Below are 12,989 nucleotides of genomic sequence, written 5' to 3'. Positions count from 1 at the left end.
TTAAAACACTGCATTTTTATTATACACTGAATTTTTAAAAACTGCATTTTTTTTCAATGAAATTATCAGCATAGTTTGATGTAAAAAAACATTTAAAAAATCAGTTCACAAAATGAAAACGGAAAGAATTCAGTTACATAAATTCAGTGTCAGACAAAAGCTCTCGTAATAAAGACACAAATTAATTTTCATAAGATTGTATTTGACTAAAAAAATCCAAATCGGACATCCTACCCCTGCAGTGTGAACATAGCCTTAAAAATAGTGTTAATTTAATTAGAAAAAATATACATAAAGAAACCGAAAGGGACAAGCGGTAGAAAATGGATGGACATTGAAAAAAATAGTAGTGTCAGATCGAGGTCAAAAGTGAGCGCGTGCTATAACGTCACACTTACTCGTCGCTTCCATGCTAATGACGAACCAAACATTTGTATTTTTGTTACTTGTGGGAGATTATTGTGAAAAGTAATTATCCAGAACTTTCCACAATGTCATTGAGAATATAAACACGCTGTGCTTGTCACCTGCACACATCAAACCATGCTTATTATTGTACTAATGATGAGTCTCTATTCATTTGGTGGTTTTAATTTGATGTTGTGCTGTTCTTTGGTTAGCAGTGAATGACAATATCATTAGATCAACACACAGTAGATTACTACCTCCGCCCTCTTATTGAATTGTTTTTTCCCCCCCAGGTTGACTCGATGGCAGGCATGACGTCCCAACCCAGCATGGGAGCAATGGTCGCCTGCACCAAAGGGACCAAGTTGGACTCTGGTAAGCAAGTTTCCACACTTCAAAAGCATCCACAAACACAACATTAGGCACACCTGTCTGATACAAGCTTGTGCAGGCATACCTAATCAGTGTTGGGGCTAGGAATTTTCAAAAGGGGGTCCCACGGGGAATTTTTGGGGGCCCACTTTTTTGTAACCGTTTTGAAAACAAATGATAAATGTATGCATTATCCTGTTATATCTCACATTCTATATTGTGTTCTGGAAAAAGTTACCTAAAGGCCAACTGAAATAATTTTTTTAAATTTAAACGGGGATAGCAGATCCATTCTATGTGTCATACTTGATCATTTCGCGATATTGCCATATTTTTGTTGAAAGGATTTAGTAGAGAACATCGACGATAAAGTTCGCAACTTTTGGTCGCTGATAAAAAAAAGTCTTGCCTGTAGCGTGACGTTGCAGGTTGAAAGGCTCCTCACATTTCCCCATTGATTTCAATGATGGCCGCCAGCAGCGAGAGAGATTCGAACCGAGAAAGCGACGACTACCCCATTAATTTGAGCCAGGATGAAAGATTCATGGATGAGGAACGTGAGAGTGAAGGACTAGAGTGCAGTGCAGGACGTATCTTTTTTCGCTCTGACCGTAACTTAGGTAAAAGGGCTCATTGGCTTCCACACTCTCTCCTTTTTCTATTGTGGATCACGGATTTTTATTTTAAACCACCTCGGATACTATATCCTCTTGAAAATGAGAGTCGAGAACGCGAAATGGACATTCACAGTGACTTTTATCTCCACGACAATACATCGGCGAAGCACTTTAGCTACAGAGCTAACGTGAGAGCATCGGGCTTAACTGCATATAGAAACAGACGAAATAAGGCCCTGACAGGAAGGATAGACAGAAGATCAACAATACTACCAAACTCTGGACCTGTAACCACACGGTTAATGCTGTACCGCCTGGCGAAGCCTAGCAATGCTGTTGCTAACGACGCCATTGAAGCTAACTTAGCTACGGGACCTCGACAGAGCTATGCTAAAAACATTAGCTCTCCATCTGCGCCAGCTCTCATCTGCTCATCACGACCCGTGCTCACCTGCGTTCCAGCGATCGACGGCGCAACGAAGGATTTCACCCGATCATTGATGCGGTCGGCGGCCCGGAGACGGAAGAAGTCAAGGTAATCACGGTAGCGCGTCTGCTATCCAACTCAAAGTCCTCCTGGTTGTGTTGCTGCAGCCAGCCGCTAATACACAGATCCCACCTACAGCTTTCTTCTTTGCAGTCTCCATTGTTAATTGAACAAATTGCAAAAGATTTACCAACACAGATGTCCAGAATACTGTGGAATTTTGCGATGAAAACAGAGCTGTTTGTATTTGGATACAATGGTGTCCGAATACTTCCGCTTCAACCCTTGACTTCACGCGCAAAAGTCATCATACATAGACGTTTTCAGCCGGAAGTTTCCCGGGAAATTTAAAATTGCACTTTATAAGTTAACCCGGCCGTATTGGCATGTGTTGCAATGTTAAGATTTCATCATTGATATATAAACTATCAGACTGCGTGGTCGGTAGTAGTAGGTTTCAGTAGACCTTTAATTCATTAAAAAAAATAACACAAAAGAAAACACATTTTTATGCATATGTAAATTTTTGTAGTTATAAACATTCATTCACTTTCTTCTTTTCCTTCATGGATCTAAACTTTACTGCTGCCGGTATTTTTTTCCATCAATCAATCAATTCCTTTATTGTCATTGTCATAATAACACTTAAGTCATACATGTCAACCAGATTTTGTTTGAGCTTTGTCTAGCGGCATAGAAGCTGCATTGAAGTGCAGGTTGACCATAGTTTACAGTTTAGCATTGTCAAGAAGATTGCGAATAGAGGGGCGTGGGAGTGGGAACAGTCAGATGTCTGATGGGTGTTACGTTGATGTTGCAGCAATGCAATGTCCAGAGCACAATTATTGAGGTGGTGAAAAGTCAGGTAATAAGATGGTCCGGGGCAGGCTGTTCATTTAGCAGTCTCACAGCCTGGGGATACAGACTGTGAGACTTTCTGGTGGTCCTGGCGTGAATCGATCTATACCTCCTTCCAGAGCAGGGGTGGGCAATTAATTTTTACCGGGGGCCGCATGAGCAACCCCGAGCACTGCTGGAGGGCCACACCGACAATATTGCAATTAAATTTTGCTCAAATTATTTTTTATATACCGTAAGATACATAATAATAATATTTTCATTTAACCTAACTTATCTTTATACAAAAGCAGATGGATTTTGATGGTTTTATTTTTAACACTTTCTTACACAACACTTCCTGATGTGTATTACAATGCAAAAATTTCAATTTCTGTCACTTTATCCTGCATCCTCTTTGTTGTGAACGTAGCACGCCTGTAAGGTGATTGGCGAAGAAGGAGGAAGCGTTGCTGTTGCGGAAATGAGGAGTGAGGATAGACGTGCGTGTGGAAAGAACGATATAAGTTGAGCTGTGTTAGTATAGGTTGCTCAATAAAAGTTTAAAAAGAGCGTCAGACTTGGTGTGCACTTCTTCTGGACGCTACAATTGGTGTCAGAAGTCAAATCAAATCAAATCAAATCAACTTTATTTATAAAGCACATTTAAAATTTACCACAGGGGTAGCCAAAGTGCTGTACAATGGGCAGGTTAAAAGATAATACGAGTACCGAGCAAACACAACACAAACAGAACACGATAAAAAATAAATAAATAAAACATAAAAACAGGTTCACAGCAGGTGTATTATGGGGCGCCATTGCAGGATGGATATCACTCAGTGTTAAAAGCCATGGAATAAAAGTATGTTTTTAAGAGAGATTTAAAAACAGGAAGAGAGGAGGCTTGTCTAACACTAAGAGGTAGGTCGTTCCAGAGCTTGGGAGCAGCAGCGGCAAAAGCTCTGTCACCTCTAAGCTTCAGCCTTGTGTCAGGGACCGTCAGTAGCAGCTGATCGGCTGATCTTAGGGATCGGGTGGGGCAGTAAGGCTGAAGGAGGTCGGAGAGATATGTTGGCGCGAGGTTGTTTAGACATTTAAAAACAAATAAAAGGAGTTTAAAGTTGATTCTGTAATGCACAGGGAGCCAGTGAAGGGACGCTAATATAGGGGTGATGTGCTCACGTCTGCGGGTCTGTGTTAGCAGACGAGCAGCAGAGTTCTGCACGAGCTGCAGGCGGGCGAGGGAGGCCTGGCTAAAGCCTACATACAAGGCATTGCAGTAGTCTAAACGATTCGAGATAAAGGCGTGGATTCATTTCTCGAGAAGTGGGATGAAATGCCTCCCAGTTCGCCTTGCCATCAAACCTGGGAGTCTTCATTGAGGGCAGAATTCCCCCATGCCAAGCAGCGTGTCGACGTTGCCTCTATCCTTCCTCCCTCTCTCTCTCTCTTTGCGACGAGCTCCTCACGTCTGGGATTCACACAGACATCTGCAGTCGCTGCCGGCCCCTTAAGTCCCCACTCATTGTCCTTCCCTCCCGTTCAATCTTGACAAAGTCGCCAGGAAACATCGTGGCACGTACCTCCCGATGACGTAGCAGGCTGAGCACACAAGCATCGCTGTATGCGCAAAGTTTTACTTCTAACACCAATTGTAGCGTTCAGAAGAAGTGCACACCAAGTCTGACGCTCTTTTTAAACTTTTATTGAGCAAGCTATACTAACACAGCTCAACTTATCTCTTTCCTTCCACACGCACGTCTATCCTCACTCCTCATTTCCGCAACTCAAGAACACAACATCAACTTCAGCAGGTCGTTACACTATATTCTTTAAAGGCCTACTGAAATGAAATTGTTTTATTTAAACGGGGATAGCAGATCCATTCTATGTGTCATACTTGATCATTTTGCGATATTGCCATATTTTTGCTGAAAGGATTTAGTAGAGAACATCGACGATAAAGTTCGCAACTTTTGGTCGCTGATAAAAAAAGCCTTGCCTGTACCGGAAGTAGCGTGACGTCACAGGTTGAAAGGCTCCTCACATTTCCCCATTGTTTACACCAGCAGCGAGAGCGATTCGGACCGAGAAAGCGACGATTACCCCATTAATTTGAGCCAGGATGAAAGATTTGTGGATGAGGAACGTGAGAGTGAAGGACTAGAGTGCAGTGCAGGACGTATCTTTTTTTGCTCTGACCGTAACTTAGGTACAAGCTGGCTCATTGGATTCCACACTCTCTCCTTTTTCTATTGTGGATCACGGATTTGTATTTTAAACCACCTCGGATACTATATCCTCTTGAAAATGAGAGTCGAGAACGCGAAATGGACATTCACAGTGACTTTTATCTCCACAACAATACATCGGCGAAACACTTTAGCTACGGAGCTAACGTGATAGCATCGGGCTTAACTGCATATAGAAACAAAATAAATAAGCCCCTGACTGGAAGGATAGACAGAAAATCAACAATACTATTAAACCATGGACCTGTAAATACACGGTTAATGCTTTCCAGCCTGGCGAAGCTTAACAATGCTGTTGCTAACGACGCTATTGAAGCTGACTTAGCAACGGGACCTCACAGAGCTATGCTAAAAACATTAGCGCTCCACCTACGCCAGCCAGCCCTCATCTGCTCATCAACACCCGTGCTCACCTGCGTTCCAGCGATCGGCGGTGCGACGAAGGACTTCACCCGATCATCCGTGCGGTCGGCGGCTAGCGTCGGATAGCGCGTCTGCTATTCAAGTCAAAGTCCTCCTGCTTGTGTTGCTGCAGCCAGCCGCTAATACACCGATCCCAGCTACAGCTTTCTTCTTTGCAGTCTTCATTGTTCATTAAACAAATTGCTAAAAAGATTCACCAACACAGATGTCCAGAATACTGTGGAATTTTGAAATGAAAACAGAGCTTTTTGTATTGGATACAATGGAGTCCGAATACTTCCGTTTCAACGATTGACGTCACACGCACACGTCATCATACATAGACGTTTTCAACCGGAAGTTTAGCGGGAAATTTAAAATTGCACTTTATAAGTTAACCCGGCCGTATTGGCATGTGTTGCAATGTTAAGATTTCATCATTGATATATAAACTATCAGACTGTGTGGTCGGTAGTAGTGGGTTTCAGTAGGCCTTTAAACACAGCAACCTGTGTACCACAAATTAAGCACACGGCTTTACCTTTAATTTCTGTAAAGAAATACTTGGCAGTCCATGTCTTGTTGAAAACACGCCATTCGTCAGCAACTTTTCTTTTTTTAGCGTCTTGGGGATAACTGGGCATCACTTGTCGCTGTGCACTTTCACTCACAGGTTACACACGGACATACGCCCATAAATAACACTTTTCAAAATAAAAGCAGCACAGTTGTATTGCACGCACGACATAGATGTTTTTTTAATGTAATTTTGTAATTTTTGATTGCCGCTGTTCACATTCACTCACAATCACACACGCGCATACGTCCACACGGAAGTTATACAAATAACGCTTTTCAAAACAAAAGCAGCACCGTTGTATTGCACACTCGAGATAGATACTTTTTTACATTTATTTTGTAATTTATGATTGGCCTCACGCGGGCCGGACAGGGACGTACAAAGGGCCGGATGTGGCCCGCGGGCCCCAGAATGCCAAGGTCTGTTCCAGAGGGTAGCAGGTTGAAGAGGCCATGTGCTGGGTGGTATCTGTCCTTCAGGATTTTATGTACTCGCTTTAGGCAGCGAGTTGTGTACATGGCACTCATCTCTATATTTTCATTTAATAAGTTGTAGGTGTATTTATTTCAGTATAAAAGTGCAAAAAGTGTTTTGATTCGGTCATGAAATGATGATAATCGTGTTTCAGGGCATACATGCATATGAAAAATGTAATTGATTATTCTCACCTGTATGTAGTAGATCAGTCGTTTAAAAACCGCCACATCTACACTTTCATGGCAATTAATGCCAACAAACTTAGAATTTTGCAAGTTAGTTTCAATGTCATTTAATACAGTGGCACTCAATGCCTCTGGCATGTCATCTCTGGCTTTGTGATGGCCATAAGATGTGTGTTCCCCTTTAAGAATGGCAATATGTGGGGTGAGTGAGGTGTGTAAGTGAATGGGCAAGTTAAGAGAGGGAGCGCTAGCATGTTCAGGAGTGTTAAAAGCATGGTGGATGTCCGCTGGCTTTGTGGAAAACATAAATAAAGAGTTATAACTAATCGACGGCCTTGTCATTCTGACCAAAGAGCGGAACTGTAGGGACCCACTGCCGGGTAAAGTGGAGGGTGTTACCCCAGACAATACATCGGCCCTGGAGGAAACGTCTCCCCTGCGTTCCTCGACCACGGTCCGGGAGCCGACAAGCAGGAAAGGTGTAACATGATGTTTCTTGGTGCCTGGTGAGGCTGGATCTTTGAAAATCAGTGCACCCGGTCGTAAAGGTGTTCTTTTTCTTTGCCCGTTTGCATGGCGTGCAAAACATCTTTCCATCTTCATAAGTGAGCCATTTGCTGAAAAGTGGCTCCTGAAGCCACTTTTCATTGAAGCTTCGCTTCTCGGGTTTATTGCTCGCCATGACGAAAACAATAACACGGTATAGCGGTGGGGCGGTATAGCTCGGTTGGTAGAGTGGTCGTGCCAGCAACTTGAGGGTTCCAGGTTCGATCCCCGCTTCCGCCATCCTAGTCACTGCCGTTGTGTCCTTGGGCAAGACACTTTACCCACCTGCTCCCACACTGGTTTAAATGTAACTTAGATATTGGGTTTCACTATGTAAAAAGCGCTTTGAGTCACTAGAGAAAAGCGCTATGTAAATATTTAAAAAATAGTTAAAAGTTAAAGTACCAATGATTGTCACACACACTAGGTGTGGTGAAATGTGTCTTCTGCATTTGACTCATCCCCTTGTTCACTCCCTGGGAGGTGAGGGGAGCAGTGAGCAGTAGCAGTGGCCGCGCATGGGAATCATTTTTGGTGATTCCCGGGTGATTGGTGATAATTCACTTCTTCACTCTTCACACGCGGGAGTCCTAATACTGGAAATGCAGTATTTGTGATCGATAAAACTTTCGGCGAATCAAAACTCAAAGGCCTACTGAAATGAAATTGTTTTATTTAAACGGGGATAGCAGATCCATTCTATGTGTCATACTTGATCATTTCGCGATATTGCCGTATTTTTGCTGAAAGGATTTAGTATAGAACAACGACGATAAAGTTCGCAACTTTTGGTCTCTGATAAAAAAAAAGCCTTGCTCCTACCGGAAGTAGCGTGACGACACCGGAGGAAGGACTGTTCATATTTTCCTATTGTTTACACCAGCAGCGAGAGAGATTCGGACCGAGAAAGCGACGATTACCCCATTAATTTGAGCGAGGATGAAAGATTTGTGGATGAGGAACGTGAAAGTGAAGGACTAGCGTGCAGTGCAGAACGTATCTTTTTTCGCTCTGACCGTAACTTAGGTACAAGGGTTCATTGGATTCCACACTCTCTCCTTTTTCTATTGTGGATCACAGATTTGTATTTTAAACCACCTCGGATACTATATCCTCTTGAAAATGAGAGTCGAGAACGCAAAATGGACATTCACAGTGACTTTTATCTCCACGACAATACATCGGTGAAGCTCTTTAGCTACTGAGCTAACGTGATAGCATCGGGCTTTACTGCATATAGAAACAAAACAAATAAGTCCCTGACTGGAAGGATAGACAGAAGATCAACAATACTACCAAACTCTGGACATGTAAATACACGGTTAATGCTGTCCGGCTTGGCGAAGCTTAGCAATGCTGTTGCTAACGACGCCATTGAAGCTAACTTAGCTACGGAACCTCGACAGAGCTATGCTAAAAACATTAGCTCTGCACCTACGCCAGCTTTCATCTGCTCATCACGACCCGTGCTCACCTGCGTTCCAGCGATCGACGGTACGACGAAGGACTTCACCCGATCACCGATGCGGTTGGCGGCCCGGAGACGGAGGAAGTCAAGGTGAGGTCGTTCGGCTAGCGCACCTACAGCTTTCTTCTTTGCAGTCTCCATTGTTCATTAAACAAATTGCAAAAGATTCACCAACACAGATGTCCAGAATACTGTGGAATTTTGGGATGAAAACAGAGCTTTTTTGTATTGGATTCAATGGGTCAGAATACTTCCGTATCAACCGTTGACGTCACGCGCATACGTCATCATATCTAGACGTTTTCAACCGGAAGTGTGGCAGGAAATTTAAAATTGCACTTTATAAGTTAACCCGGCCGTATTGGCATGTGTTGCAATGTTAAGATTTCATCATTGATATATAAACTATCAGACTGCGTGGTCGGTAGTAGTGGGTTTCAGTAGGCCTTTAAGAAATTGTACCGGAAAGTTCATCACTTTGAAGTCGACCAATAAAAACGCAATAAACAGGGACAGAAATTTGACTCGGCAAATATAAACAAAGCAAAACACCGGCGGAAAGCGATAATCAATTAAAAAAACAAGTAAACCAGAGTTTTGAGACGGAAAAGGCCGGGTCGGTAAAAAAGAAAAAGAAAATCTGCTTCCCGGGGACGCGCGGACTTTCGGAAAAGACACACAAGTGCGTTAACACCAACACTGCCTCATGTTGCCGACATTGAGTGTTTAATATTTGCACAGGAAATTATTCTTTGAGTGTTTTCATTGATTGGACAGAACATCTTCCAGTGGTTTTTGTTTTGAGGGTCTTCTTCTGTTCTTCTTCAAATGTCAACCGATCCATAAATGACAGCCTGTTCCTCATTAAAGGAGCAGACACGGCGGTGCATTCAACAACACCAATTATGAGAAGATGGAAAAGAGAGGGAGATGGAGCGAAACAATAAGTCTCGGATTGTGATCAATAATCGAGAGGCTGCTTAAAAGGCTTCTGTTGCTTCATTAAAGGATTTGAGGCGTTGTACAGTACATACTGGAGCTCTAACGCTACAAAATGAAGTGTGACAATGAAAAATGAGGATTACCTCCAAATTCATCAGGACAACCTAAAATCATCAGCCCGGAGGTTGGGTCTTGGGCGCAGTTGGGTGTTCCAACAGGACAATGACCCCAAACACACATCAAAAGTGGTAAAGGAATGGCTAAATCAGGCTAGAATTTTAGAATGGCCTTCCCAAAGTCCTGACTTAAACGTGTGGACAATGCTGAAGAAACAAGTCCATGTCAGAAAACCAACACATTTAGGTGAACTGCACCAATTTTGTCAAGAGGAGTGGTCACAAAGTCAACCAGAAGCTTGTGGAGGGTTACCAAAAGCGCCTTATTGCAGTGAAACTTGCCAAGGGACATGTAAACAAATATTAATATTGCTGTATGTATACTTTTGACGCAGCAGATTTGGTCACATTTTCAGTAGACCCTTAATAAAGGCCTAATGAAATGAATTTGTTTTATTTAAACGGGGATAGCAGATCCATTCTATGTGTCATACTTGATCATTTCGCGATATTGCCACATTTTTGCTGAAATGATTTAGTAGAGAACAACGACGATAAAGTTGCAACTTTTGCTCGCTGATAAAAAAAAGCATTGCCTGTACCGGAAGTAGCGTGACGTCACCGGAGGAAGGACTTCTCACAATTCCCCATTGTTTACAATTGAGCGAGAGAGATTCGGACCGAGAAAGCGACGATTACCCCATTAATTTGAGCGAGGATGAAAGATTCGTGGATGAGGAACGTGAGAGTGAAGGACTAGAGTGCAGTGCAGGACGTATCTTTTTTTCGCTCTGACCGTAACTTAGGTAAAAAGGCTCATTGGATTCAACACTTTCTCCTTTTTCTATTGTGGATCACGGATTTGTATTTTAAACCACCTCGGATACTACATCCTCTTGAAAATGAGAGTTGAGAACACGAAATGGACATTCACAGTGACTTTTATCTCCACGACAATACATTGGCGAAGCTCTTTAGCTACGGAGCTAACGTGATAGCACATCGGGCTTAAATGCAGATAGAAACAAAATAAATAAACTGGAAGGATAGACAGAAAATCAACAATACTTTTAAACCATGGACATGTAACTACACGGTTAATGCTTTCCAGGCTGGCGAAGCTTAACAATGCTTTTGCTAACGACGCCATTGAAGCTAACTTAGCAACGGGACCTCACAGAGCTATGCTAAAAACATTAGCTATCCACCTACGCCAGCCCTCATCTGCTCATCAACACCCGTGCTCCCCTGCGTTCCAGCGATCGACGGAGCGATGATCATAGATGCGGTCGGCGGACCGGAGACGGAGGAAGTCAAGGTGAGGTCGGCGGCTAGCGCGTCTGCTATCCATCTCAAAGTCCTCCTGGTTATGTTGCTGTAGTCCGCCGCTAATACACCGATCCCACCTACAACTTTCTTCTCTGCAGTCTTCATTGTTCATTAAACAAATTGCAAACGATTCACCAACACAGATGTCCAGAATACTGTGGAATTTTGAGATGAAAACAGAGCTTTTTGTATTGTATTCCATGGGGTCCGAATACTTCCGTTTCAATGATTGACGTCACGCGCATACGTCATCATACATAGACGTTTTCAACCGGAAGTTTAGCGGGAAATTTAAAATTGCACTTCATAAGTTAACCCGGCCGTATTGGCATGTGTTGCAATGTTAAGATTTCATCATTGATATATAAACTATCAGACTGCGTGGTCGGTAGTAGTGGCTTTCAGTAGGCCTTTAACATTGCTGTATGTATACTTTTGACGCAGCAGATTTAGTCATATTTTCAGTAGACCCATAATAAACTCATAACTTCATGTATGTTTTTTGTGACCAACAAGTATGTGCTCCAATTGCTCTATCACAAAAAAACAAGAGTTGTAGAAATTATTGGAAACTCAAGACAGCCATGACATTATGTCCTACACAAGTGTATGCAAACTTTTGACCACGACTGTATCCCAGCAGTGTTTGCGGACCAGGGGCTTTTTTTTTTTTTTTTTACCTCAGGCAACCTCCACTTGGCTGTTCGTTCCACATTTACTTTCCCCTACACGTGTTCTTGCCAGCCTCCGTCACCCCTCCAATCAGCGCCCTCCTCCATTGCTTGACTCGTTATTTCTTCTAGCGTTTTCCATGGGAAAACACACTTGTGATTTTTTTTTTTTTTTTTTTTTTCAAATTTTTTTCCTTTCAAACCTGTCACATCGTACTTCGTCCTTCATTTGAAAGCTGCCGCCTCACTCCTTTTCATTAACGCGGCCTTGAATGCTTCAGAGTCTTCCGGAACGTTCCTGACCTTAGTCTGTTTTCGCTTTCCTTCGCCCACACAAACCACCCCGCCCCTCCTCGCCCCTTTTTCCAGCCCATCTGGGCGACAAGCAATAATGAGTAGTTTGCAGCTTGCTCTGCTTCCTCCTTCACGTCGTCTCTCCGTCCTCCTCCGCCTCTTTGCCTCGCCTGCACCCAGTGGCATAGCAATTAGCAGCACTTCACGTGCACGTTTCAATAACACCCCCCACCCTCGCTCCCTTAGTCCACCCCCCCCCCCCCCCCCCTGCCAAACGCTTCTGTTTGTCCTGACTAAATGGCCAAAAAGTGAATGGCTGTTAATTCACTAAGTGTTTATTCCATCGGCGCACACACGCAAACACGTACATTATAAGCCGTGCATTTTCACACTGGCACAGTGGAAGGATGACATATTTATTTGACAAAGCATCAATTTGCTGCGGTTTCACGCACCATGGAGATGATTTAATTAATGACAGCTGCTTTAACAAAGCAGCCATTTAAGGACGCGGCGTCAAAACGTTGCTGAAGAGATATGCAGACACTTGACGACACACACACACACACACACACACACACACACACTACGCTGGAATGTATCCCCCAGTCTCAATTAGGAAAATACATTAAACTCCAATAAAAGAAATCTTGTTTAATAGCCTCTCCGGAGATGAACAAATCTATTTCCGCATGAAAACACATATTTGCAGGCTGCCATGCGCATGCCAAAGCAACGCTTGGCGCTATGTCCCCAAATGCTTTAGCCAATCAGAAGAAGAAATGATGTGGGGCGGCGTGCCAGCAACTTAGGGGTTCCAGGATCCTAGTCACTTCCGTTGTGTCCTTGGGCAAGACACTTTACCCACCTGCTCCCAGTGCCACCCACACTGGTGTAAATGCAGTGGCCTTCAATGATGCCCGACTTGTGAAGTGAATTATATTTATATAGCGCTTTTCTCTAGTGACTCAAAGCACTTTACATTGTGAAACCCAATATCTAA

General features: G+C 43.2%; 1 protein-coding gene across 1 annotated transcript in view; it reads left to right on the top strand.

The window, feature by feature from the left end:
* The window catches only part of LOC133662242 (pyruvate carboxylase, mitochondrial-like), a 687,704-nt gene that overhangs the window by 595,857 nt on the left and 78,858 nt on the right, over positions 1-12,989 (top strand). Inside the window, exon 19 of the mRNA XM_062066065.1 lies at positions 702-783. Within this exon, the coding sequence (XP_061922049.1) occupies positions 702-783 (82 nt within the window). The remainder of the gene's footprint in view (positions 1-701; positions 784-12,989) is intronic.

The sequence above is a fragment of the Entelurus aequoreus genome, linkage group LG12, assembly GCF_033978785.1.
Source record: "Entelurus aequoreus isolate RoL-2023_Sb linkage group LG12, RoL_Eaeq_v1.1, whole genome shotgun sequence".
Lineage (NCBI taxonomy): Eukaryota > Metazoa > Chordata > Actinopteri > Syngnathiformes > Syngnathidae > Entelurus > Entelurus aequoreus.
This window is presented reverse-complemented; position numbering and strand designations above follow the sequence as displayed.